At 41.7% G+C, this 27,145-nt stretch overlaps 1 protein-coding gene across 11 annotated transcripts in view; it reads left to right on the forward strand.

Moving 5' to 3' along the window:
- Window positions 1–27,145, forward strand: part of scn8aa (sodium channel, voltage gated, type VIII, alpha subunit a) — a 177,929-nt gene that overhangs the window by 146,414 nt on the left and 4,370 nt on the right. For all 11 annotated transcript variants that reach the window (XM_061805759.1, XM_061805682.1, XM_061805672.1 and 8 more), the window contains 5 exons: window positions 9,952–10,236; window positions 10,523–10,576; window positions 14,550–14,687; window positions 14,772–14,876; window positions 17,108–17,378. In XM_061805759.1, coding sequence (XP_061661743.1) covers window positions 9,952–10,236; window positions 10,523–10,576; window positions 14,550–14,687; window positions 14,772–14,876; window positions 17,108–17,378 — 853 coding nt within the window. The remainder of the gene's footprint in view (window positions 1–9,951; window positions 10,237–10,522; window positions 10,577–14,549; window positions 14,688–14,771; window positions 14,877–17,107; window positions 17,379–27,145) is intronic.

Here is a 27,145-nt window from a genome sequence, read left to right on the forward strand (position 1 = left end):
CTTTACCGGCCATCACATATTTACAATTCTATGTCAAAAAACATGAAAAAAACATGTAAATAGTACTACATATGGTGTGCACAATGGCGGCGCAGAGTACATATCTTTCTCAGAGGTCATCAATCATGCAATTGATCAGCGCGACGAATTATGACATCAAAACCGATGGGCCGATCAGCAAAATATGCCAATTACCGAATGATCAGGCTGATCAAAACGGTGTTAAGTCTACAGATGGCAGAGACATACTGTATAATGTCACGACCCATCGGAACGGAGGTCGGACCCAAATGCAGGATTCGTCAAATGCAAGGTAGCTCGGGGAAAAACGTTTATTATTAGAAGATAGGGGATTGGGCAGGTTGTCACGTGCAGCAGCGGTAGTTGGGATGTCAGGCGAAGAGAGCAGGTGAGCGGGCAGGCAGGAGTCGCTACACGCAAGATCGATCAAGGCAGGCAGAAGTGTCGAAGGAGTCAAGCTTACGGGGTCGGTCGGAGAACAGGCAAAGGTCGGTACACACGGGTTGACGATCAGGGATACGAGAGTGCTGGAATGGGACATGAACCTCAACGATCTGGGAGAGCACCAGTCGTCATCAGGGTCCTATATATACACGGGATAATCAGCCCGCATGAGGCGCAGGTGTGTGCCTCCCAATTAGCGCGAGCGCGCGGGCACCCGCACACCCCGGTCTGGAGCGGCAGGATCATGACAGATAATAGATGCACATACTTTACAAGCACTTTCAAGGAAGGAGGGTAGAAGTGATGTCGTTTCATTGTCATTTAGGACAGTCAACCATTTAGCAAATTCTTGTTTTGAATTAATATTGTTAAAGTCATTTTGTTTTTAATGATTGTATTTCATTTTGCATCTTGAGTAAAAGATTTTTTTACATTTTTTTGAAAGCCGGTTCAGTTTTGTATGTTTGTACAAATTCCAAGGAGCTTTGAAATCAGTTCGCAGATTACGAACAAAAACAAGTACATATAATATTGACAAGTCACTGATTTGGGCGTCAAATGTGCTTTGGGTTACTCACAGTTTTTTAGATTTACATTTTTATCACATCATGAGCTTGTGAAACAACAGTCTCACTTTACATTTGTATTTTCGGTTAAAAAGTGATTGAGGCCATATATCACAAGTAAGATTAAGTTCAATATCACATTCAAACGCACCCGTAGCCAAAAGGTTTTTTGACAAGTTGTCAAATACCTGTCCGTGATTGGTATGTGGTGTTTGTGTGACTGGTTATTGTGATTGGTTAATGCTGGTTCTTGTTGTTGCCCCATGCCCCTCCCTCTTTGTCCCCCTCTCACTACTACTTTTGCACGAGGACTCTTGACATGTACCCCATTCATGGCCAGATGTGCAGCACAGTACAGCATCCACCCTACCCTAGTCCCACCCTCTCTACCCACCACTTCTCCGTCTCTGCTGAGTCACATTCTCTCCTGCTTGTCCAGGATCTTCAGGGAGTGTCAGGAATTGAGACAGATTAGTGCCCAAGTGTGGCTTTTGGAGTACAGACTATTAGTTAGACTTCTGTCCCCCAATGGATATTAATCCACTTCATCTAATTCTACGTATTCCATTTCAATGCCCACCTTTAAGGGGCGTGGGTAGAAGAATAGCAAATACGCTCAGATGCCATTGCACACAAGCTATCCATACCATAACACCATACAGCAGGTCCTGGATTCCTGTAGCCTTTCATTTGAATGGAAAGTGAATGTGGGAGGTAACAAGGGGCTCCATTGAACCCCTCTTTGCGAGTTGTGGATTGAGAACAGCAAGCATTGTTTTGGTTCCTCCCAAAATGACAATTTAGCAAAAAGAAGCTGCTTGCAATAATCAAATAGATCAAGGCTCATTCATATAATCTGCCAATAACTCTAGTCTAATACGTTTGGGCATCCATTTAAGGCAAGGGATTGGCGGTGACACTAGTCATCCACAAGATGCTTTTTAATGGAATAAGTACGATAGAACATTGTGAGGACGGAAAGACAAACAGAAGGGTATAAAAAGATCATAATGTTGATATTCACCTATCGATATATTAACATTTTGTTAAAAGTGACCAATACCAATGCTGAGCAACAAATAAATCAATGGGGAAGTGGATGCATACAGAGATGAAAGCGATTGTGGAGCATTGCAATACTTCAAATAAAGTTGCCATATTGCACATGGAATGTATTACTATAAATGATAATAATATTGAGAACTGTGGCTTTTTGATTTATTTTTATTTTTTTACTCCTAGGCTGTATTTATACTTCAGATCTTGAGTGTCTTATCCCTATATCCCAGTTTCCGTGTTTCAATTATCACCCATGTCAGTCATTCAGATTCAGAGATTTGTCATTGCAACAAGTGCAACGACAAAAAGAAAGTGCAGAGCATTTAGTACAGGGATAAAATTTAAATAAAACTATAATAATCAAGATAAAAATAGAAAAAACACAATGAAAATCAAAAATTAAAAGTGAAATAAATGGACACATTAAGAAATCATAGACTAAGCAGATATTTACGTAAGCTCCACCTGAAATTTAGCATTGGACATAGTGAGTTACTGCAGAATCTCTCTCTCTCTCTCTCTCTCTCTCTCCACACACACACACACACACACACACACACACACACAACACACACACACACACCACACACACACACACACACACACATATATATATATATTTCTGGGGTGCTCAATGCATCACTCGTGATAAAGAGGCAGTTTTGATTGATCACGGGACGGCATGCCCCCCCCCCCCAAAAAAAAGACATCAGCCAATGTCCCCTCTAAACTGCGCGTGTGCGCACTTATGCACCGCTGATGCAATCTCTTCGCACAGATAATCTGTGTTGCGCATAAAAATAAATTGAAAGCAAAACGTACAGTCATTCACTTTGTGGAATTTTGCAATGTGATTCAATGAGTGAGTGATGCTAGATTCAATGGCATAATTCTTTACGTACTGTAAAAAATGAAAAGAAGAAGCCACTGGTTTCTATCAGGCAGTACACGGAACTTTCTCGAACAACAACTCCTGCTCTGCCACACACTCTTTTTATTAGTTTATCTTACACCGCCCCCTCCGCTCTTAATGATGTACACTCATAATTACAAATGTTACAGTACTTACGCACCCCATCAATGTGTTTTATAATGACAGTATCCACCACTGCTGCTTTAGTTTGCAGCACAGTCTGGGCAACATAGAGCAGAGATGAGCTAGACATGCTGCTTATGTTAACTCTCGATAAGAAAAGAGAAAGTTAAAAAAGAAATGCTGTTGTTTTAAGATGCAATGACTGTCAGTGTGTGTGAATAACTGAAGAAAAAGTGGTGAAACTGAACAAGATTTTCTCTTTTTCAAGTGGGAAAGGTCTGCTCTGAAGCCAAAGTAGAAAGTGCAGGATGAGATGGTGTGTAATGTTAAAATTCCACCTTGGCACACTCTGATCCAGGATGAAAGCACAGACAACAAAGCTCGTGCACCTACATCATAAAATCACGTAACTTTTGTTTATGTTGCCGTATTGCTGGTGTAACAAAAGCATTGTTCAATGCTAAGTCGGTTGTAGACGACATGAAAATATGTCTCATACCACCACACCCAGTGTCTTGTCCGATACCATTAGACATTTAGAAGGAGAAAATAAACAAAGGTCCATGGAAAAATTAGATAAACTCGGCATAGAGAACCTGTATTTAATGCCGAAGTCGATGTTTTCTCCGATAAGAAATTGCACTGTCAATTCGCTTCCGGTTGTCTTGGACAACTGTATATACACATGTATCTTGTGAGTCAGTCGTCAATTTTGCCATGCCATACTTCTTCGATAGCTCAGAAACATGCACACCAGATTCGTATTCGGCTATCATATCATTTTTGAAGTCGACAGTTTTGCGCAACACTTTCCTTTTTTCCGCACCGGCAGTTCCACATGCCTTCTTTGGAGCCATGACTGGGGGTTAATATTGCTCAATTGGAAGAAAAAAAGTCACAACCGGGACACGAACACGTCCAGAGGAGTGTGTGAATCAACTGGTTGCATCGCATGCAGTTGCATGCATTACGTCGTTTCCGTTTTTTTTCGTGGGTCCGTTCGAAAACACAATAAAAAATTGTCGTGGGTCAGCTGGTCAGGGCGTTTGAATACCAATTTTCGTTTGAAAACCAAAGCAAAAAAATCTTGCAATTTTTATTTGAAAACCGATTTGTACGAAAACAGAGACGTTTGAAAATTAGCTACCACTGTACCTATACATATAAAGATTCCTATGATGAATGATACAAGTGGATCGAGGTTTTCCTTGGCTAGATGCAGGTCACACCTACAACCTGGGGCCAGGCCTGGAGGTGGGGCTCAAAGGTGAGTGCCTGGTTTGCAGGGCCTGCAACCATGGGGCCCGAAAAGACCGAAAGGATAATGTGGATCCCCCTTCCCATGGGCTCACCATGTGTATAAGGGGCTATAGAAGTCAGGTGCAGTGCAAGCTGAGTGGTCGCTGTAGGCAGGGATCTTGGTGATCCAATCCCCAGCTGCAGAAGCTGGTTCTCGGAACGTGGAACGTTGCCTCTCTGACTGGGAAGGAGCCCGAGGTGATGTATGAGGTTGAGAAGAACCGACTAGGTATAGTCAGTCTCGCCTCCACACACTGCGTGGGGTCTGGCACCATTCCTCATGAGCGAATGTGCACTCTCTTCCACTCTGGAGTTGCCCAGAGTGAAACGCGCTGAGCAGGTGTGGGTTACTTATGGCCCCCTGGCTCAGTGCCTGTACGTTTGGGTTCACCTCTGTAGATCAGAGTGTAACATCCCTCTCCATTCAGGTGAGGGGACAGGTTCTGACTGTTGGTTGTTCCTATGCACCAAACAGCAATTCAGAATACTCAACCTTTTGGAGTCCTTAAAGGGGGTGCTGCTCCATCGTTCTGCTGGAGGACTTCTATGCTCAGGTGTCCAATGACAGTGAGGCCTGAATTGGAATGATTTGAGAAGAAGGACCCCCAGGCCAACCGATCAGAACCAGAGCCGTGTTCTGTTATTGGACTTCTGTGCTCATCACGGATCGTCCATAACAAACACCATGTTTAAACATATGTTGTCCGGATGTGCACTTGGCACCAGGACACCCTAGGTCAAGGTTCAATGATCGACTTTGAGGTCGTGTCATCGGATTTGCAGCCACATCTTGGACACATGGTTAAAGAAAGAGGCAGAGCTGTCAACTGATCACGACCTGGTGGTTAGTTGGATCCAACGGTGGGTGTAGACGCTGGTCTGACGTGAGATCCTGCCCCAAGTAGACGACTTCAAGTATTTTGTTCTTGAGCAAGGGAAGAATGGAATGAGAGATTGACAGGTGGATTGGTGCAGCATCTGCAGTGATGCTGACTTTGTATTTGTCCATTGTGGTGAAGAAGCTAAGCTGAAAGGCGAAGCTATCTATTTTCCAATGAGCTGGGTCGGGCATTGGATTTGGATGGCGAGATTCTGGGGATGACCCAGGACATGCTGATGAGACTACCTCCCTCAGGATCTGCCTGGAAGACCTGGATGAAGTGGCTGGAGCGAGACAAGTCTGGGGGTCCCTTCTAAAGCTACTGTCCCTGCTACCCGACCTTGGGTAAGCGGTAGAAAATGGATGGATGGACAGATGCTAGAATTTCTGCATTGGTATATTTCACATATTACAGATTGTTTAGGGCTCTAACAGCAGTTGGAAAGCCTATGTCTCCTGTTTTTAATGGTCCTGTACCATCTGCTCAATGGCAATTCCACAAACAGGGAGTGGCTTAGTATTGTAGGAGTCCTTCAGGATAGCATTGGTTCTCCTTGGGCATTCAGAACTGTGAAGGTCCTCCAATGTAGGTAGAAGGCTCCCAATGACCTTCTCTGCCATTTTGGTGACCTTGTGGAGTTCTTCCCTGTTTGCAACTGTGCAGCTGGCACATACACAGGCTTTAGGTGAGGATGCTTTCCATGGTGGAGAGGTAAAAAGACAAGTAGTCACTGGCTGATGTTGCTCTTCCTGCGGATTCTCAGTGGGTGAAGTCTTTTTTTTTTTTTTTTTTAGCCTTCTTAGCCACCTGGCCAGTGTTCTTTTTCCAGGTTAGCATCTCCTTGATGTGGACTCCCAGAAAGCAGAAGTCACTGACCCTTTCCACACAGGTCCCACTGATGAAAATGGGCTGAATGTCTGTTTATTCTTCTATTGAAGTCTAGTATGAACTCCTTTATTTTGGATATGTTAAGAAGCAGGTTATTTTCTCTATACCACAGGGTCAGTGGCTGCAACCTATCCTGTAAGCGGACTCATCACCTCCTGTGATGCAATCCATCACTGTGGTGTCATCTGCATACTTAATGAAGGTGTACTGGTGTGGATGGGGAGGCCAATCTGAAGTGTAGCATGTGAAAAGCAGGAGGCTCAGCACGCACCCTTGAGGGGAGCTGGTGCTGAATTTGAGGGTTGCAGAAGTGTGGGGGGTAATCCTGACCCTTTGTGAGCGTTCTGTTGAAAAGTCCTTAATCTATAGGCATGTGGAGTGAAGTAGACTGAGGTTCAGCAATTTCCTTACCATGGCATGTGGTAGGATTGTGTTAAACGCTGAACTGTATTCTACAAAGAGAAGGGGGCCTTAATGACCTTGTTTCTCCAGGTGGGACAGCGCTGTGTGTAGCGCTTTATTCATGGGATCCTCTGTTGATTTGTTTGCATCGTAGAAAAAACACTTCATCATCACAGGTGTGAGTGCTACCGGCCAGTAGTCGTTGAGGCGGGTGGTGGTTGGTGTCTTGGGTAGGGGGAAAAACAGTCTTCACGTAGAGATAGTGCGCCTGTTTCTTAATCTCATGGTGCCCTGGCTGGCAACCAATTCAGGGTGTACACCGCCTCCTGCCCGAAAATAGCTGGGGTAGTCTCCAGCACTCCTGTGACCCTTGTGAGTACAAGCGGCTCAGAAAATGGGTGTGGCGGATATTTCTCAAATACGTGCCTGTGGCTCACACAATATCAGTTCTACTGAATAATGTGTGCCACCGTGTTAATAAGGAGGTAACTTTCCTTGAAGTATGTCTGATATGTGGACCCTCACACCGACTCATGTACTGGAGGAGCCCGTCAACGGTCAGCTTGTTTGCTAGCTTGCTAGTGGGATCCCACTAACTCATAGACTAGTGAATGTCACAAACATTTAAGTTTCCTGGAGCTGTCTGTTTGTGTTGACCCGCACATTGAAAAAGGTGGTGACAAATAGTATCCGGTCTACAAGCCAACTAGCCTAACTCCGATTTAGCACAAGAGACACTGTGAACCAAATAATACAAAACACATAAGACTCGAGTAAAACACATCTTCTTAACATGGCTTGCTTGCTAACTGCATGCTGCAATGATGTAAAAGGTGTAAGCTATTATTACTGATTAACTTTCAATTGCGGAAAATTCGACTCATACAAGAAAGCTGAAGTGCATACTTGAGCTTGATTTTAGCCACGGACATAAAATATGGATGACAAGTAGTGAATGATTTTAACATCAAATATCAACAATTCAGTCTTCATGGTCACACATACTGTATATATGTATTCAGAAACAAATCACTGAAAACACTTTACAGGGTTTTTAAGTCTTTTGAACAATGCATCTCTATCTGACATATTCAATCTTTTGCTTACAAATCTGCTGTTTTAAAATGTTCTTCAAATGGAAACAAAGCTGTCATTAGCTCCCATTGTGCCATAATCTCTTTCGTCCCTCGCTCTCTATCCACTTATTTCTCTATTGATTTATTGAATGGAGTGGTTCTTGAGATTGCAGGGTGTGCAAGTTATGTATTTAGGCGTCGCTTATACAGACTGAGAGCTGGGATAAATCGGTCACCTATTGGTTTACCTTGGATTGGATTTGGCATTTCAGTGTATCAACAATATCCAAAGTTCTCAATCTCATGAACAAGGCAACGAAGTGACTCTTCTGGTTGCTGTACATGGTGCTGAAACTCACAGAATATGGAGTCTCTCATATTAAATTCTCCAAAACGTCACTGCAGAGTACCAACTGATGAGCTGTTGTTGAGTCTTTCTTCCCAGCTCAGCAGCAACAGTCGGGTGCGGTGTCATCTGACATTGATAAGGTCAACTGCACTTCACATCCTGTGTCCAGCGCACTACATCAGTCAACAGCTCAAACTGCACCTTCCCTTTGAGTAATCCCATTGTGGCGGGCTCGCCCAGATTTTGGCACATGGCAACGCAATCGCGACGGCCGTGGTCTTCATCATTCGGTCCACCAACAGCATATCAGTCGCACACTCGTCGGGTTACAGCTTCACCTCAAATGAGCACCGAAGCTGCCAAACATCCTCCTCCTCCACAGAGCAGACGTGCGGTACTGTGAAACATGAATCTCTGACATCAATTTAATGCAGTCTGCAATTAGCAATGAGGAACAGGAGTCGCCTCTGGGTTTTTTATAATTCATCTATCCATTTATTTATTTATTTATTTATTTTATTAACACTTGGGCAGCCCACAAACTCTTGAAAACAACAACTACAACAACGGGCAGCTCCCTACCTCACATTCCTGCCTAGTCTACCTTGCTGTATTCTTAAAGGCGTATACTCATAATTACAGATATTAAAGAGGTCAACAGATGATTTGTTCTTCATATTCTAACAAGAGCCATTCCCTCAGAATGTTCAACAAAAACCTTTTGAATGATGATTTGAGCAGACAGTGTAGTTGCTTGGAAGTTGGCAGTTGCATACCTGCTGAGAGAACAGCTGTCCAGAGAGAAGGAATATGGCTACACAAAACAATGACATACATGATCAGCTGTCAGCCTGCCATTAAAAAAATTAGCACTACTATGTTAACAGCATTCAGTAAATTAGACTGCACTGCTAGGAGTACATTTGGGCTGGTTAAATGTGATATTTATTTTGATCGCAATAGAAATGTGTGAATTCGTTGAGCCTAGTCATGAAACAAATATATATATATATATTTTATTATATATAATTTTAACAATTTAATAATTGGACTGTGCTGGTATGGACACATCATATTGGTATGGAATTGACTGTTTCATCAGTCCGTTTTAAATAATATGACCACATTCTTTTATGCTACCTGATAGCATTTTTACAATCAAGAATAATTGGAAATTTGAGTTTACACTTGAGAACATCCGGAATACTCCAAATGGTGAGCAAAAACACCACAAATAAGTTTTCTAAATGACTACAATGTAGACTGTTTTTGTATTAAAAATCTACATTTCCTTCTTTATTCTAAACACGTATTCACACTCCTCTGCACATTTATGGCCAATTCATTTTTCAATTGAGATCCCTGTTTTGTTATATGGTAGGACACGCACTGGGAGCGGATGCAAACGCCACATAGAAAGTCAAAATTCAAACCTGACCTCAGAACACTGAGGCACATGTGCTAACTCTCTGTCCTGCCCATTATATTTCTAATTGTATATAATTTGTGAAGATAAACCACTCAGAATATGGATGGATATAATATATACCGTATATTGTGAAGCAGCCTTTTCCAAACCCTTTATGGCAGGCACCTGCTTGAACATCCCTTAATATATGAGCCATTCCCTCAGAAAAGTTAAAACAAAGACCGTATTAACTTTAATCATGCAAACATGATCAGCTACAATTTCACCAAATGGCACTAGTTGTCCACATGTCAATAGTCTCGGATACACTATGCCACACTGAAAGAGTAGCTCAGCTTGATGAATTAATAATACTAAAATTGTGCCTCCTCTAAAAGTAAGAAAAACATTTTTTTCAGTGAATATAACAGTATGATGTCTCCTGCCAAAAGGTTAAAGTCATCGATTTGCAATCCCTGGTGCTACTGGTGTTTTAATGATGTTTTTCCTGATCTGGTTTAGGTGGTAGTCAACGCCTTGGTGGGAGCCATCCCTTCCATTATGAACGTGTTGCTGGTTTGCCTCATCTTTTGGCTGATTTTCAGTATCATGGGCGTCAACTTGTTTGCGGGCAAGTACTACTACTGTTTCAATGAGACCTCTGAGGAGTACTTTCCTGTCGACGAAGTCAACAACAAGACTCAATGTGAGGCCCTCATTGAGCAAAACGCTACAGAGGTCAGGTGGAAAAACGTTAAAATCAACTTTGACAATGTGGGCGCTGGCTACCTGGCTTTGCTACAAGTGGTGAGTGTGTAATTTGGATGTGGACTTGATTTCTCCTCTTTAAACTTTCCATCATCTCTGATTTCTTTCATTTGCGTCGACAGTTCTAACAAGCTCCTTCCATTGTGTGCATAAGTGTTTCTCCAAATTTATCTTTTTTTCTGTTCAACTGGACATGCATCACTCTTGCTTTGAGTTTGGATACTCTTTGCTTCCCTTATCCTGTATAGGAAATGTAGGCTTTTCTTTTTGTCTTTTTTGACACTATTGTCTATCAGTGTATTTCAACGAGTTTCTCTATTCAAAGGCCACATTCAAAGGCTGGATGGACATTATGTATGCAGCTGTGGATTCCAGAGAGGTATAGTTATAAAACCTTTTAATGTCATTTTCAGTTGTACAGTATTTGGAATAACTGTAATCATCGTAGAACATTTTTTAATTGAACAGGCAACGTTTTATTCCTTTTTTATATTAATCTTGGCGTGTCTGGTTAGAATGTCACCACACAGTTCTGAGGACTGGGGTTCAAATCCTGGCCCCGCCTGTGTGGAGTTTGCATGTTCTCACTGTGCCTTCATGGGTTTTCTCCAGGGACTCTGGTTTCCCTCCAAATTCCAAAAACATACATTAATTGGATACTCTAAATTGCGCTTAGGTGTGATTGTGAGTGTGATACTGCTTATCTCTACAGTATGTCCCCTGTGATTGGCCGGCAACCAGTTCAGAGTGTACCCTTCCTCATGCCCATAGATAGCTGCGATACACTCCAGTGCTCCCACGACCCTTGTGAAGTTAAGCGACTCAGATAATGGATGGCGAGATAGTTTTTTTTCTACTTTTTTCTTTACAATTTAAACCTGTGTTCCCAGCTGTTCCATGACATAATGAAAATATGGCAAAGATCAACATTGATAGGATACGTTATACATTGTGTATATGAATTTTTTTGTCTTGCAAAATTTGTCCCGTTTTGAGGGCCCAGTCATGACTGTGTGCCAGCCTGATATGATTCTGGGCCAAGTTTTGGTTTTGTAACCATGAGTACTGAGACCACAACAATGACATTACAAATAGAGATGCTTCTACTTTCAGGAATCCAGGGTGTGGAGAAAGAAAGAAAGCACCTGGAATGTCAGTAAAAGCAAATTTTACTTGTGGATCCAGCGTGCCATCCACTATTTTGTGTGCATGTGCCTCATGGACTCATCACCAAAAACAAATTTCACCTCCACCACCACTCTGTCAACAAGTTCACTAAGCAAGCAAGTCTGCGAGGTTTATTACAACCTAATACTGGTATCTGACACTAATCTGTGCATTCAGCAAAACCAAATGCAGCTCAGTTTTGCTAGAACGTAGGGGCGCCTAATGTGTGGGTACGAGTATTTCTGCATAATAGTCACCTTTCCATCATATTGTTTTGACAGTGAAGTCTGGCACCCTATACGCTTTAAAATTAGCTCTGGATCTTAATCCAGCCTAGGTGTTGCTCAAACTCCACTCTCTTCATCCAGCTGTTCAGGGAGAGAGCCCAGATTGCACCAAGACCAGCAGCGATAAGTAGTCCTGTCTGTCCTGAGTCTTCCCCATAGCCTCCTGTGATGTTCCCAAATCACATCCTATTTCTAAGGTAGAGGCCACTCACCCAGCAGCACAAACATGTTTGTATTTGCAATCTTGTTGTTTCGGTCAATACCCACAGCTCATGACTATTGGGGATTGAAGATAGACAGAAGCTAAATTGACAGCTTGGCTGCTCTATTTAACTCTCTTCATTGCGACAGACTGATGCAGATCATGCATATCTTTGGATTTTGTGTGACGATCTCCAACTGGATTATTCTCTCACTTGTGAAAAATACATAAGAGAACGTAAATTCATCTGCTTTGAGCACAAGCACAACCCGAATCCAGGCAGGGAACTCCACTGGCTTCTAAATGAAGACGATGGTTTCAGACTTGGAGGTGCTGATTTATCCCAACCGCGTCACACTCGCTCCAGCAAGAGGACGCACCACACCTTGATAAAGTCAACAGAACCAGCAGATCCTCACAATACGTTTGGATGTGTCAGGTCTGACCGGACTCCCCTATCATTGGAGCCAACATTATTAGCAAGTGGTGATCATATCTCTATCCACACAACTATCCAATACATGCCGTCTTAAGTCCAATGACACGAGACCGAGTTGATCATTGAACTGTGGCCAAGGGTGTCTTTATGGTAAATGCGTATATGGAAACCCTCATGCTTGAACATAGTGTTTGTTCTTGACAATTTTCTCATTCAGGGCAAAAAGGCCAATGCAAAAGCAGCCTTTTTGGAGTCAATCTCTACACTTAATCATGACACTGACACACTCGCTAATGATGGATGAGTTTTGTCTTGGAATGTGAGTGAAGGCCCATCACAATTCCACGAGGGAGTGTTCACTTACAGTGCAGTGGAAAAGTAGTTCCCCCCCTCCTGATTTAATTTTTTTCCATATCACATACAAAGTTAATATCATTCAGAGACAACTCAAGGAAATACAAAATACAGTTTTCCAAAGAAAATTCAATTTATTAAGGCAAGAAAAATCCAAACTGTTCTGACCCAATGTGAAAAAGTAATTTCATTTTTACTGTTTTTCATTGTTCCAGTTAAATCACAAAGTCACTGTGACTAACCACAAATTTGGAAAGGTGAGTTCAATTTCACAAGCCACACCCAAACCTGATTATCACCATACTTGTTGAATCAAGAAATCACTTAAATAGAATCTGTCAGCCACCATGAAATAGGCTACAAGATCTCAAGAATTAATGCATCATACCACGATCCAAAGAAATTCAAGAAGAAAAGTGATTGAAATCCATCAGTCTGGAAAAGGTTACATTTCCGAGGCTTTGTGGCTCCAACGAACCACTATCAGAGCCATTATCAGTTAATGGTAAAATCAGTAAATCAGTAAAATCAGTCAATGGAAGAAAATGGGAACGGTGGCAAACATTTCCAGGAGTGGATGACCAACTAAAATTACTTCCAGAGTGGCAAGGACTCATTAAGGAGGTCATAAAAGAACCTTAAACAATATCTAAAGACCTGCAGGCCTCGCTGGCCTCAGTTCAGGTCAGTGTTCATGACTCCACCATAAGAAAGACACTAGTCAAAAATGGCATCCATAGGAGAGTTTCCAAGCGAAACCCACTGCTGTCAGAAGAATATAAAGGCTCATCAAACATTTGACAAAATGCATCTTAATCATCCTTAAGACTTTTTGAGAAACGTTCTGTGGACTGACGAGTCAAAATTTGAACTTTTTGGAAGGTGTGCGGCCCGTTACATCTGGTGTAGAAATGGTACAACATTTGACAAAAAGATCATTATGCCAAAAGTAAAGCATGATGGTGGCTGTGTGATGGTCTGGGGCTGCTTTGCTGCCTCAGGACCAGGACAACTTGCTATGATTGATGGAACAATAAATTATGCTGTGTATCAGAAAATCCTGAAGGAGAATGTCCGGCTATCAGTTTTCGGCCTCAAATTCAAATACTGTTGGATCATACAGTGGGACAACAATCCAAAACATTCTTGCAAGTCCACCTCTGAATGGCCCAAAAAAAAAAAAAAAAAAAAATATATATATATATAATAAGGTTTGGGGTTGGCCAAGTCTGCCCTGTGATTGGCTGGCAACCATTTCAGGGTGTACCTTGCCTCATGGCTATTGACAGCTGCAATAGGCTCCAACACTCCCCGCAACCCTTATGAGGATAAACGGGTCAGAAAATGGATGGATGAATGGATGGATGTGGCCAAGTCAAAGTTTGGATTTAAATCCAATTGAGATGATATGGTGTGACCTTAAATCGTACAGTTCAGACTAGAAAAGCTTCCAATATGGTTGAGTTGAACCAATTCTGGAAAGAAGCGTGGGACAAACTTTTTTGTGCCTTAATAAATTGTCATTTGAAAACCACATTTTGGATCTCTTTAGGTTGTCTCTGATATTAAAATTGGTTTGATGATTTGAAACCTGTCATAGAAAAAAAAAACTGAAATCAGAAAGGGGACTAATACTTTTTCACAGCGCAGTACTTCTGTTGCATATTCTATGATCCCCATTGTCCCTTCAGAAAATCCAAAGAAAATGGCCAAAACCAAAGTTAATCCTTTGATTATGGTTAACATGGAATCAGGTGAGGTTCAAGTCATATGTTCATGTCGCTCAAAAGTTGTTTTGGTTGAATTCAAAAGTCTTTTAACTTTTGGCGCATTCAAGGTGCCACTGAGTGGATGATAAATTTAACAGATGAACTAACCTACGCCCTGTCTTTCTTGCCCTCAGGTGGAAGACCAGCCCGACTATGAAGTCAGCATTTACATGTACATCTACTTTGTGGTTTTCATCATCTTTGGCTCCTTCTTTACCCTCAATCTCTTCATTGGTGTGATCATTGACAACTTCAACCAGCAAAAGAAAAAGATAAGTCTATCACGTCTATTTCTCCATTTCAATTGTGGTACAAGATTATGATCAAATATTGCTGTTTTTTTTCCCCTCATGTACTTTGGAGGTCAGGATATTTTCATGACAGAGGAACAGAAGAAGTACTACAATGCCATGAAGAAACTAGGTTCCAAAAAGCCTCAGAAACCCATCCCTCGACCTCAGGTACAATATGCTTCTTTTAAGATAATGTCCATCCAAGAAGTTACTGTTTACCACAGAATAATGTGGGACAGTGCTAATGGAATGTTAATATTTTAGTTATTTAAAGTATTTCACTCAAGCAACACATACACCTGTACAATGCAATGAAAAAGTAACTGTCCCCTTCTCAAATTCTTGTATTTTTGTATAGTTTCTCCTCTTTAATGTTTATTGCATGCGAAATCAAGGATGATGGTTATGGTTACAACATAGTGGCTACCCGTGTTGTTACCTCGGTTAAATACTCTCTAGTATTGTCTGTTTTTGTGTGTGAAGACTTCCTAACAATCAGGGAGTCTTTTGCAAATCTGATCAGTTTTCTTCTTTGCGTTACTCACTCGGCAGTGGGCGGGGAGGGGGGGCTCATGTAGACGTAGGTGATGAAGGGCGAAGCGCGGCAGCATCCAACTTCTGCTCTGAAAAAGAGGATACAGATTTGGGTTTACGTTGATCCACCTCACGAATCTATGCTCGCTCCTCAAGAAAATGGACTAGGTTCATATTCTGATAGAGAAGAGAAAAGACATTGAACATCCTGCCACCCGGTGGTTTATGGAGACATGGTCATGTGAATGTGTCCCCAATGGATCCGTAAGACTTCCCACCTTCCAACTACACGGGCTGAGTGTGTCATAGCGTTATCAGCAAAAACAATACACAGCGGGATATACTTCTATAGCAGTGGTGTCAAACTCAAATTCACAGAGGGCCGAAATTTTAAATTGAACAAAGCCGCGGGCCAAGGTTGAACAAATGAATCTTTTAATATGGAACCAAACAAGTGTGTAATACTTGTAATACCGGCGGGCCAGCTCAAATATTAATTTTAAATTGCCTCACGGGCCAAAGGGCCAGAGTTTGACACCTGTGTTTAGAGCAATGAAAAATGCTGTACCGACATCTTGGAACTCATCACACATTACAGCCCAGGTTTACAATCACTCCTTTGGAACTGTAAGCCATTGTACTTGCCTTTTCAGGTTTCATTTTTCATTCTTGTTGGTGTTTACATTCCTCCTCAAGCTACCATGAATGCCACACTACTAACACTTGCTTAACTGGTAACTGAAATGTAAAAAAACACCCAGACTCACATCTCATTATTCTTTGAAACTTCAACAATACTAAACCACGAACTCCCTAAATAAAAGCAGCACAATGACTGTTCTACCAGGGGTATAACGTTTTAGACTACTGCTATACTACACTAAATAAAGCATAATGTGCCATACCTTGAGTAGCTCTTGGGCTCGTCTAATCGCGGCTTAACTCACTTAATACCAACATATAGCAAGCACTTAAGTGAGGGAAGCCTACAGTGAAAACAGTGAAAAAGTGCACTAATGTAATTAATGTAATCTAAGATTTCTAGACTACATGGATTGGAGTGGCTTTGAAAAGTCATCTGGCAACGTGGAAGAATATATGGACACTCACACTTCCAAGGCACGGTAGCTGACTGGTTTGTACATCTGCCTCACAGTTCTGATGACCAGTGTTCAAATTGGGCCTGCCCTGTGTGGAGTTCAAATGTTCTCTACTGTATAGGTTTTCTCCAGGTACTCTGGTTTCCTCCCACATCCCAATCACATGTATGATTGGTTATTTTAAAACTCAAAATTACCTGTAGGTGTGAATGTCAGTGCAAATGGTTGTTTGTCTTTGTGTGCCCTACAATTGGCTAGCGACCAGTTCAAGGTGTACCCCGCCTCTTGCCCAGAGTTAGTTGGGAGAAGTTCCAGCACAACCGCAATCCCGGGGAGCATAAGCGCTGTAGAAAATGAATGAATATATGTACTGTACATATGGGCGACACAGTGGAGCAACTGCCTGGAGTGTTGGCCTCACAGTTCTGAGGACCAGGATACAAATCCTGGCCCCGCCTGCGCAGATTTTGCATGTTCTCACTGTGACTGCATGGGTTTTTTCCCGTTACTCAAAATTCCTCCCACATCCCTAAAATTATTTAGAGAATAAATTGGAGACTCTAAATGCCCGTTGGTATGGTTGAGTGCGACTGTTTGTCCTGCGATTGACTGGTAACCAGTCCAGGATGTACCCTGCCTCCTGCCCGATGACAGCTGGGATAGGCTCTAGCACTTCTGTGACCCTTGTGAGGATAAGTGGCTCAGAAGATGGATGCATGGATGAATTTGTACATATGTTAAATTTTGTGACCTCTGTCCCCACAGAACAAGATACAAGGAATGGTGTTTGACTTTGTCACACAGCAAGTATTCGACATCTCCATCATGATCCTCATTTGTCTCAACATGGTCACCATGATGGTGGAAACAGATGATCAGTCCGATGAGACAGAAACTGTCCTGTACTGGGTCAACTTCATCTTCATTGTGGTCTTTACAACAGAGTTCTTGTTGAAGCTCTTTGCTCTTCGCCACTACTACTTCACCAATGGATGGAACATCTTTGATGTGGTGGTTGTTATCCTGTCAATTGTTGGTAAGTTGCAGGACAGAGAACCATTCTGTTTGGATGACAATCCGTGTTTTCATTGATTGCAGTCCATCCAGCCCTGATAATCAAGTATAAATGGCATAAGCTACAGTAAAATTTAACTACTTGTAGAACTGTTTCTCTTAATTGTAGTGTGTTTCACAGAGGTGGTATAAAGATCTTCAGTAGAAGCGAGATCATCATTGTCTTTTCTTTAAAGTTTACAAATAGAAAAACTGTATGACCGATAAAACTCTTGGCAACCTTTTACTTTCTGAACTAGCGCACTTGGGCATCACATGATGCTTGGGATCGGCCAACAGATTCCACTGGCTTTGTGTCCCTGTAGGGCTGCATTTGATGAGTACAAGCACCAAACTATTAAAATACCCATTTGTGTTGACGGTATCCATTTTAGCAGAACCAGGTAGCAAGAGAAGACAGAGAGGTTATTGGTGAATAGTTTATTGACAAAAAGAGAGAAAATTCAATCTTTGACGCATATGGCATGTTGCCAAAATGGGAACTGTTCGGCAGGCGGTGGTGCAAGCAGGTGGCTTGGCTAAGCAGCATGGTAGGTAAAGTCAGTAAAGTAGGGTACACAAAAGGAGCACTAAGTACAAGAAATAAGATGGAAAACAGAATAATACAAAATAAGGCATGCTTATGTGAATGTACTAGGTCGGTGTACCATGGTGGAACATTTACACTTTGGTGAGGATTTCCACAATCTGGCAGGATCTTATGCAGGCAGAGATGATAACAGTTGATAGAAAACAGATGGGCAGCCAAGGTGGTGCTGATAACAGGAGAGAGAGGGAGTGAGAGAGAGAGAGAGAGAGAGAGCGAGAGAGAGAGAGAGAGAGAGAGAAAGAGAGAGAGAGAGTGAGAGAGAGAGAGAGAGAGAAGAGAGAGAGAGAGAGAGAGATAGAGAGAGAGAAATTCCAAATGGTGTTTTCTTAAGTTATAAGTGGCCTGAAATATTCACATTTGTGTTGTCATAATTTTAGACTGATGACACATGACAAAGCTATTCATTTTCAGTCCGTAAAGTAAACACTCGTGGGGCTGTTTTTTTTTTTTCTCCCCAAATGAATCACTTTGATTGGGACTACAAAGGATTTTTGGGTGTTCATATGGCTGCCTTGACCCATCTGTTTGGTGAATTGGAGAAATGAGATTAGTGATCACATTGGATTGGCACAACAGCACCCTATGTAGAAGTCAAAGGTAATAATAAATAGATTCCGCATGGAATAATGGATAAATCAAAGTAGCGATTGGCATGTCAATCATTGTAGCAGGGTAAAAGTATTGCTTCATCTTCTAATAAATACTGAAGTAAAAGTAAAACGTATTTTGCATGCAAACTACTCTGACAAATTCAGAGAGAGCAGTGCAAGCACCATCCAAGCTCCAAGACAAGATCTACAAGGATAGCTCATGACAATTACACCAGGGTGGCCAAGCCTTTTGACTCAGGGGCCACATTGGCTTTTAAAAACCAACATAGATGTCATGACCCATCGAGACGGAGGTAGGGCCCAAATGCAGGCGTCGGGAGACACAGAGGTTATTCGGGAAAAACGCTTATTGTTCCACGGTCGCGGATCGGGCAGGCAGGAGTCGGTACACGGGAGCTCGATCAGGGAAGGCAGGAGTGTCAATGGAGTCAGGCTTACGGGGTCGGTTGGAGAACAGACAGAGGTCGGTACACACGGGTTGTCGATCAGAGATACAGGATCTGGCGCCGGACCAGTCATCCCCATGGTCCTATATACTCCGGGGCCATTCAGCCAGCATGAGGCGTAGGTGTGCAGCAAGGTGAGCTACGTGCAGAGATGCACGATATCACTCAAGGACACATCTGGCTACAGAACAGAGCCCCATTGAGGACATGAGGAAATTGTGCAGTCATGACTAAATATAGGCATAAGACATACTTCACTTGTTAGCTAAATCTTCATCAATTACCTCTACACGGTGAATCACTGTCCTGTGTGATCAGCGTAAAATGGTCGTGACACAAAATTCAAAGCTTAAAATATGTATTGTGATCAAAACTACAAATAATATTAATCACTTTGATGATAATACCAGTCGGGAAAAGTGAGCTGGGAGCGGTTCATAAAAGCATGAAATTGCGTCAGTCTGACTCAAAACATAGTGCATTGCAGAGGAGGCCATATTTGTCTGTGACATCATGTGCAGACATCACACTGGAGCCCTCGGCATCGAAAACACGCTGCGCCAAAGGCAATGGCAGATGAAGAAGAGCAAGTTTTTTATTTTTCTGACGCCGCTTCTGAAACTGAAGCTCTTTTTAGGAAGAAAAGATCTCAGAGCGACCGGGGCCATTTTATTGTTTCACATCTCTATTTAGACGATATTCCCAACACTTCACCACTGACACCAGACTCCCCTACAGACACAGACGAATGGGCCGACGAGGAGGACGAGGGACCCAATGAAATATTCTAAATGACTGGCCCATAATTGTTTGATTTCCCAACCCTTTTACAAGTCTTGTGTGTGTAGCGTACTCAGGAGGATTCATGCTAGTTGAAGTAAATATCATGGATGTTATCGAAATTAGCTATGCTATGTGTTATTTGTGTCTACATTTTTATTTTAGCTATTCATTCATTATTCTCTTGATTTTCCTTTCTTACGTACTTTATTACTGACGTACTGTATTAAGTTATTATGACACGGATGTTTTGTTACGTTCTGAGAGAAGTTTACGTCGTCACACGTGGATTTCGACGGAGCTTCTTATGACCACTGCTGCTTTCGGACAAGTACACAAGTCCACGGATGCCACACTACCTTCTGCATTTCATCTTTTTGACATTTCCGGAACATTCGCCAACTAGGAACATTTGCTGGAAATAGCATTTGCTTATTTGAAACATTCGTTCGACTTTGGTGACTATACATCATTTGGCTAGTTAGCTCATGTTACATGCTACTAAACGGTCTTTGTACTTCTATTTTGTGTTAGTTATTGTTTTGTGTTGTGTGTGATTAAATTGTGTTATACTTATACTGAAATTGTCAATACCACTGCTTTGTTATATTTTGCTGGTTTGACAACGGGATTTATTCTAAATTCACATGTAACATATGCTAAAAACTGTGAAACAAATTAGTCTCTCCCTCCAATGATTTTTTTTTTTTACTAGCTCTATACACACCTGTCATTTGGAACTCACAAAGCTCTTGTCCTTTGCACCTGTGCAATCTATTTTTCACAACGAACTGGGTCTTTTGGAAATGTGTGAAGACAACCCATCCTCCCAAGCATTCGAGCAAAATCCAGCAACATGAGCTGAGATTTTGGCAATAATGCAGAAAAAACAGCTAATTTCTCGCCTGTACAAGAGGTACTGTAATTTCTCAAAAATAATGTGCACATTTTTCCAAAAATATTTTCAAAAAGTTAATAGAGGGCATTATATTTAGTTATGGATGAAAAATAAAAAATAGAATCATATTGTATAGTTGTATACAGGTACATAGAGTGGTTAAAAAAGGTATACACATACATTTCAATATGATATACGATGTCTTATATTACACATTTATATTTATTACGGTAATGTGTGCCCCCAACCTGAACTCTATGACCTCCTCGGGGAGCTTGCATTTTACGATAGTTAGCACAGCATGTTTGTTGCTACTGCACCAAAGATCACAAACGACTGCCTTGAGTTTTAACTTAAACCAAGACAAAAAATGTTGACTACAATGGCTAGTTGTGCAGCTTCTTTTAAAAGATATGTGTCATCTTTCGTTGCGATGACACCGCCAACCCAGAGGTAGCGCGGCAGTTCGAAACAACGATACCTCGCCTCAATGGCTTCAGGTGGGTATTAAAAGAATGTGAGCACAAACTATGTAATACAAGCGTCATGGGGACCTTATAAAAACATAGGAGAGCGGGCACCATTGAAATGATCAGTTTTTTAAAAATGTGCACATTACGCTAATTTCTACATAGTTTGAGCTCATGTTGTTTTGATAGCCACCTGACACCATCTGAATGCTATGGACTCAGGTGGGCGAGAAGCTGCACTGTGGAACCAAACTCTTGGGATTCAAAAAATGTTTCCCCACAAATGCCATGGATGGCACAGACAATGACATCCTGTGGGAGCAAAATAGGATCACTGTTCATGAATTCAGGAAGCAACAGAACTAGACCAAGTGACCAAAGGTAGCTACGATGGATATTTTTCAGATTGTAGATAAGCAGATAACCTGCTTTTGAAGTCTTGGCCAATGATGTGTAACGTAAAGGATAAACTCAACTATGCACAAATATTTATTGCAAAAAATGTTTAAGTCAAACAGTGTTAAATATTATTTAAGACTATAATATATATTATCAACAGTATTAATAAAATGTTATGCCATCATTATTTTTTAACTTTCGCCATTGTGGATTTATTTTAATCGATTGAGGGATTCTTTTCTGACAATTAGAGGGACCAGGACACGCTTGTCTTGTGGCCTGTCCTAAGATTATACATCAGTACATGCACAATGATTACTATTAATGATTGTCGTACAGACAGTTTTTTGAAAAACAATACAAGTACATAGCGAACAAAATATAAATATATTTAATATATTTTGAGCACATGGGTAGCAGCAAATTGGTGGTGCGCATTGTACATTGGTAGAAGGGCTTCCCTGATTTTTTTAGGTCAACTTTGGGGGTGCACATTATACTTCAAGATGCATTACACTCGAGAAATTACGGTAAATACACTAAATTCTGCAGCTGAAGTTGTCTGCCCAATACATCACTTGCGGCTTCTTCTTCAATCCTCTGCAGACCACAGGGTTTTCATGGCGCGAGATTAAAAAATATGTATACGGCAACATTCTGACGAGCTATGAACAAAATGATGATTCCATTCCAGCCGTTTTTGTTTTAAAAAAAAAAACATACAAATTTGCATGTTTTTTGTGTCACGAGTAATTTAAGTTTTTAAATTTGGTCTTGCTCTCATGACACAAGATTCTTGTTCTATTTACTGTGCATTCTTGAAGAAACTCCCATTTGGGAACGATGGTCACTTGTTTTTGCTAATTTGAATGGTAATAAAAAAAGACATGAATCTTGGATGGCAACTTGTTGGATTGTTGTTGCTGAGTCTGTAAGCTGGATTCAGACTGCTGAGGCATTGCTATCTATTTTTGCATTGATAACATGATTAGCATGATTGGTAGAAAAATGACAGCGGATGTTACAGCCTTTGAAAATATGAGTGAAACGTGAAAAAGTATTTTGTAGTCCATTCTCTATTAAACAGTCAGAACTTACTGTTGTCCAAGAATGGGCTTACATGTTTACATGTTCGTATGTTTACTACATGTACACTCTAGCAGCGCGCACGGATGCACCGGGTTATGACTCTCCTTCTCAATGTTTTATACTTGTATTTTGTCTGTGATTTTCTAGCACTTTGCTCACATACACCTCGGCACGATGGTGCTACTCCCGCCAGGAACTTTTGGGCTTTGGATACTGACAAAAAATCAGTTTCAGGAGACATTCAATGCAGATATAACTTTCCAGGCTTGATAATGAGACTGTGGATTGTTGTGGGACAGGCATAGGGATGCAGGCGGATGAGGGAGAGCAAGTAAAATTGGGGCCGTTGGTTCAGCTTCCTGCTTAGGCTAAAGAACTGTCCACAAACGCCATCTCTTTTAAGTCCCTCACCAATGGCAGCTCCATCGTCTTATGTCCAAAGAGATGTAACTTTAGCCATCATCACGGCTGTGTGCATCCCACCAGATGCTAATGCTAATACTAATGCTGTACTCTCTCTTGTTGACCGTCATTAATGAACAGCAACAGGCCCACTCCTAAGGTACTCATATTGTAGCTGGGGACTTCAACAAGACCAATCTCAAGACTGTACTCCCGAAGTTCCACCAGTATGTCAAATGTCCAACAAGAGATTGGAAACACTTTAGACCTGGATGCTCAATGTGTCGATCGCGATCGACAGGTCGATCTAGCTGAACTGAAAAAAAGCCATAAAAAATGCAAAGATGGACTACAGGAGGAGGATAGTCTTACTTGTCCAGCAACAGACCCCGGGAGGTGTAATAGAGTTTACAAAGCCTCACAAACTTTACAGGCTGTGATGTGACACCAGGAGATACAAGCAAGTCATTGGCAGAGGAGATAAATACCTTCCAGTCAGTTTTGGAATAGATTTTGACGTTCTTCTACTGATCTATAAATCACTAAATGGTATATATCCTGAATAGTAAGTTTCTTTCAGCTTGTCCCGTTAGGGGCCGCCACAGCATAACATCTCAGAAGAACGCTCATATTTGTTTGGCACATTTTTTTTACACCAGATGCCCTTCCTGACGCAACCCCTCTTGGGGAGTAGAGACCCCAGTGAGACACGAACTCACGATCCCTGGTTTTATCAAACCAATCCTCTAACCACTGAGCTATTGGGTTATGGGTTCCTTAATACATGAAAGAAATACTAATGGAATACAAACCCAGTAGGGCTCTGAGATTGACTGACTCATGTCTAATAATTCAGTTTAGAGTCCTAAGCAAACATGGTGAAGCTGCATTTAGGTATTATGCTGCAAAAAAATGGAACAAGTTGTCAACAGAGGTGATGTCAAACCCAAGTGTGAGTTTTTCAAATTCAGATTAGTAGAGTAGTTCCACTTTTCAGTGATATTTCTTGCACTGAAAGCTGTTTTAAGTGTACTTTTTAAAATGTTTTTATTGATGTATTTGAATACTTTTAAACATGTAAAGCACATTGAATTTTCTTGTGTATAAAATGCATAATACAAATAAAATTGCTTTGCTCTGCTACAAATGCTCAAAAGCAAGGATTAACCGAGTGAGAAATTTTTTATCGGATCGCCATCATTCCCCTGAATATTCATTCTTCCTGAAGCCGTGCGATTAATCAATATGTGAAAGCTTGGTCAGGGTTTGCATATCTATTTATATTTATTGTGACCAGTTCATGGTTTAGTCCGCCTTTCCCCCAGAGTTTCGCCTGGAGTTACTGAGATAGGCTGCAGCACTCCCGCCATCCTTGTGAGGATAACCGGCTTGGAAAATTGATGGATGGAGTGATTTATTTTAACATATTTATTTTTACCTTGGACTTTTGTATGCAGGAGAAGCTCTCCTATCTCATTGTATGACATATAATTACAATAAATGGCATTCTATTCTATTCTATTCTATTCTATTCTATTCTATTCTATTCTATTCTATTCTATTCTATTCGTTGACCCTCTCATGGTTAAACTTGACACACCACCTGAATTTCCATCCATAAATAGTGCTGCTGTGCATATAACAGATACAGGGTTCCCTCGTTATCCGCGAGGGTTACATTCCTTACCCCCACCTTGAGCTAAGCTACTGTACATGTTGACTGTGATAGAAGCTGGCACATTGAAACGCTAAGTAAAAATGTCTCTCCCCATGGGAAATACTTCACCAACCATGGCAGGGATGATTGGAAGAATGGACAGTTTTGATAGTGCATTAGAGTACTGGACAACATACGTCGAAAGGTTAGATTAATACTTTGTTGTACAGTACAATCCAGATGGCAAAAACATAGCTGTACTGCTTAGTGTAATTGGAGCTAAGACATACAATTTGCTACTCAACCTATTGACTCAAGACAATCCTGCTCAAAAGTCATACAGTGACATTGTTACTGCTTTAAAGACACATTTCAATCCAAAGCCTTTCTTCATTTTGTCAGTTTTAAATTTCAAAAACGAAACCAATTAAAAACAGTCTATTGTTGAATTTGTGGCAGCATTAAGAAAAGTGTCTCAGCATTGTTCATTTGGAAGAAATCTGACATATTCACTGAAAGATAGATTTGTGCACAGGATGCACAAAAAGAATATGCAAAAATGACTGTTAACAGAAAAAGACCTGACCCTGAAAAGTGTAACTGAAGTTGCTACGTTAATGGAAGCTGATGCCAATGGCGCTACTGAGCTGTAACAGCAGATGACACAGGAATGCCATGTACAGGAGTGCAATGTGCACAACATAAACAAAAGACAGAAAAATAATGCTATCGCTGTGGGAAGAAGTTACACGCTCCAGTTGACTATTGGTTTAAAGAAAAGGAGTGCAACAAGTGCCATAAAACATGTCACATACAGAAAATGTGCAAAAAAAAAAGTGAGAGAAAAAGAGAAAGAGAAGTTTCACAAACATAAGAATAAACAATAAGACATGCACGACATTGAAACGTGCTCTTCTGATACAGACATTGTACACGATGTACCGTAGCTTGCTTTGATGTATGCTCATTGAAAAGACTCAATAGGGGAATAATATGGGTTTCTCCCAAACTCGAAGGAGAAACACTGACTATGGAATTTGATACTGGATCTGCATTGTCAGTCATCTCCAAGAAGGACTACTAGGCACACATCTCACATCTGCACTTGCGGTCTCCTGATTAAATCCTCAAAACGTAACAGAGTAGGCCTGTCCCTGTATGTTGTTGCGCCCCTATTTGGCCGTGAATGGCTTCATGAAATACAATTGGATTGGCTGTCAATTAAAGAAATGCAAGCTGTAGTGACCAAAAAGCAGAGCAATGGGTCTCCAAATAAAAAAATTGAACAAAATACTTATCAATGCAGGAGAAGTATCGCAAACATGGCATTGGCAGGCTAAAGCGCCTGAATGCCCAGATTGTGCTGGATCATGACGCTGTGCACAAATTCCAAAAGCCACACCCAGTTCCATACGCTCTCTGCCCCAAAGTGTATTATGTAGGACTGGGTCTTAATATCCCTCTATTCATGCATTTCGACTCCAATGAGGCTCTGTGGGATGTTCAAATAAGGGATGGCACCCTACGGATTATCAAGTAGGCTTCCTTCCTTCCTTCTTTCACTGATGATCCCACGACACTCTCGGGAGGGTTCAGCAGTGAATCCCCGCATCCCAGGTTTACCTCCTAGGTGCCATTAATTCTCCTGAAGGCCCAATTGGGGTCTCTTCCTTTTTATCCAACGCCACTAGCGGGCTTTTTCCACTGCCTTGGAAAGATCTGTGACTGCCTGCAAATGGGCCTTCCCTCGGACTCTCGTCTATCTGAGTAGCCTGGATGTTGAAGAAGCTATAAACGTTCTGCAGCCAACTTCAACCGGGCGTACCTCTGCTCTCCAGCCTTGCTGTTGCACTTTGGACGCAACTCCTGCATACCTCAGCCTCCTCGAATGTCCCTTCAAAGGGCACTGTAAGCTCGATATATAGACGAGCTTGAGAGAGGCAGACCATACCGGTAGATCTGGTTGTGGGGTGGTAGTTGCAAACTCAGATGGAAAGCAGATCTTCTCATCCAGGTATGCCAGCAGCTTCCTGTCTCATGCACTGCTGAGCTGTCCACCGTCTGGTGGCTTCTTGGTGTGGCCAGTTTGACTCTCCCCCTCCCGAACAAACAGCCTTGGTTGCCAGTTGGCTGACAAGGGTGGGAGGGCATTCACCCTCATCCGCTGGTTCTATAGAACACCAGTGAGACACTTCAGCATTTAGTTGTGCAGGTGTAATGGCCTTGAGTAAGGCTGGTCTTGCAACCAGCCAGGATGTGCTTCAGTGTTGCAGGACTTGGGCATAACAGGCACTTGGGATCTTTGGCATACCACTGGTTTAGGTTCGTTGGAGAAGCCAAGACCTCATATACAGCTGTGATGGTAAAGCTTGCCCTAAATGCCTCGAT

The sequence above is a fragment of the Syngnathoides biaculeatus genome, chromosome 2 (assembly GCF_019802595.1).
Source record: "Syngnathoides biaculeatus isolate LvHL_M chromosome 2, ASM1980259v1, whole genome shotgun sequence".
NCBI classification, from domain to species: domain Eukaryota; kingdom Metazoa; phylum Chordata; class Actinopteri; order Syngnathiformes; family Syngnathidae; genus Syngnathoides; species Syngnathoides biaculeatus.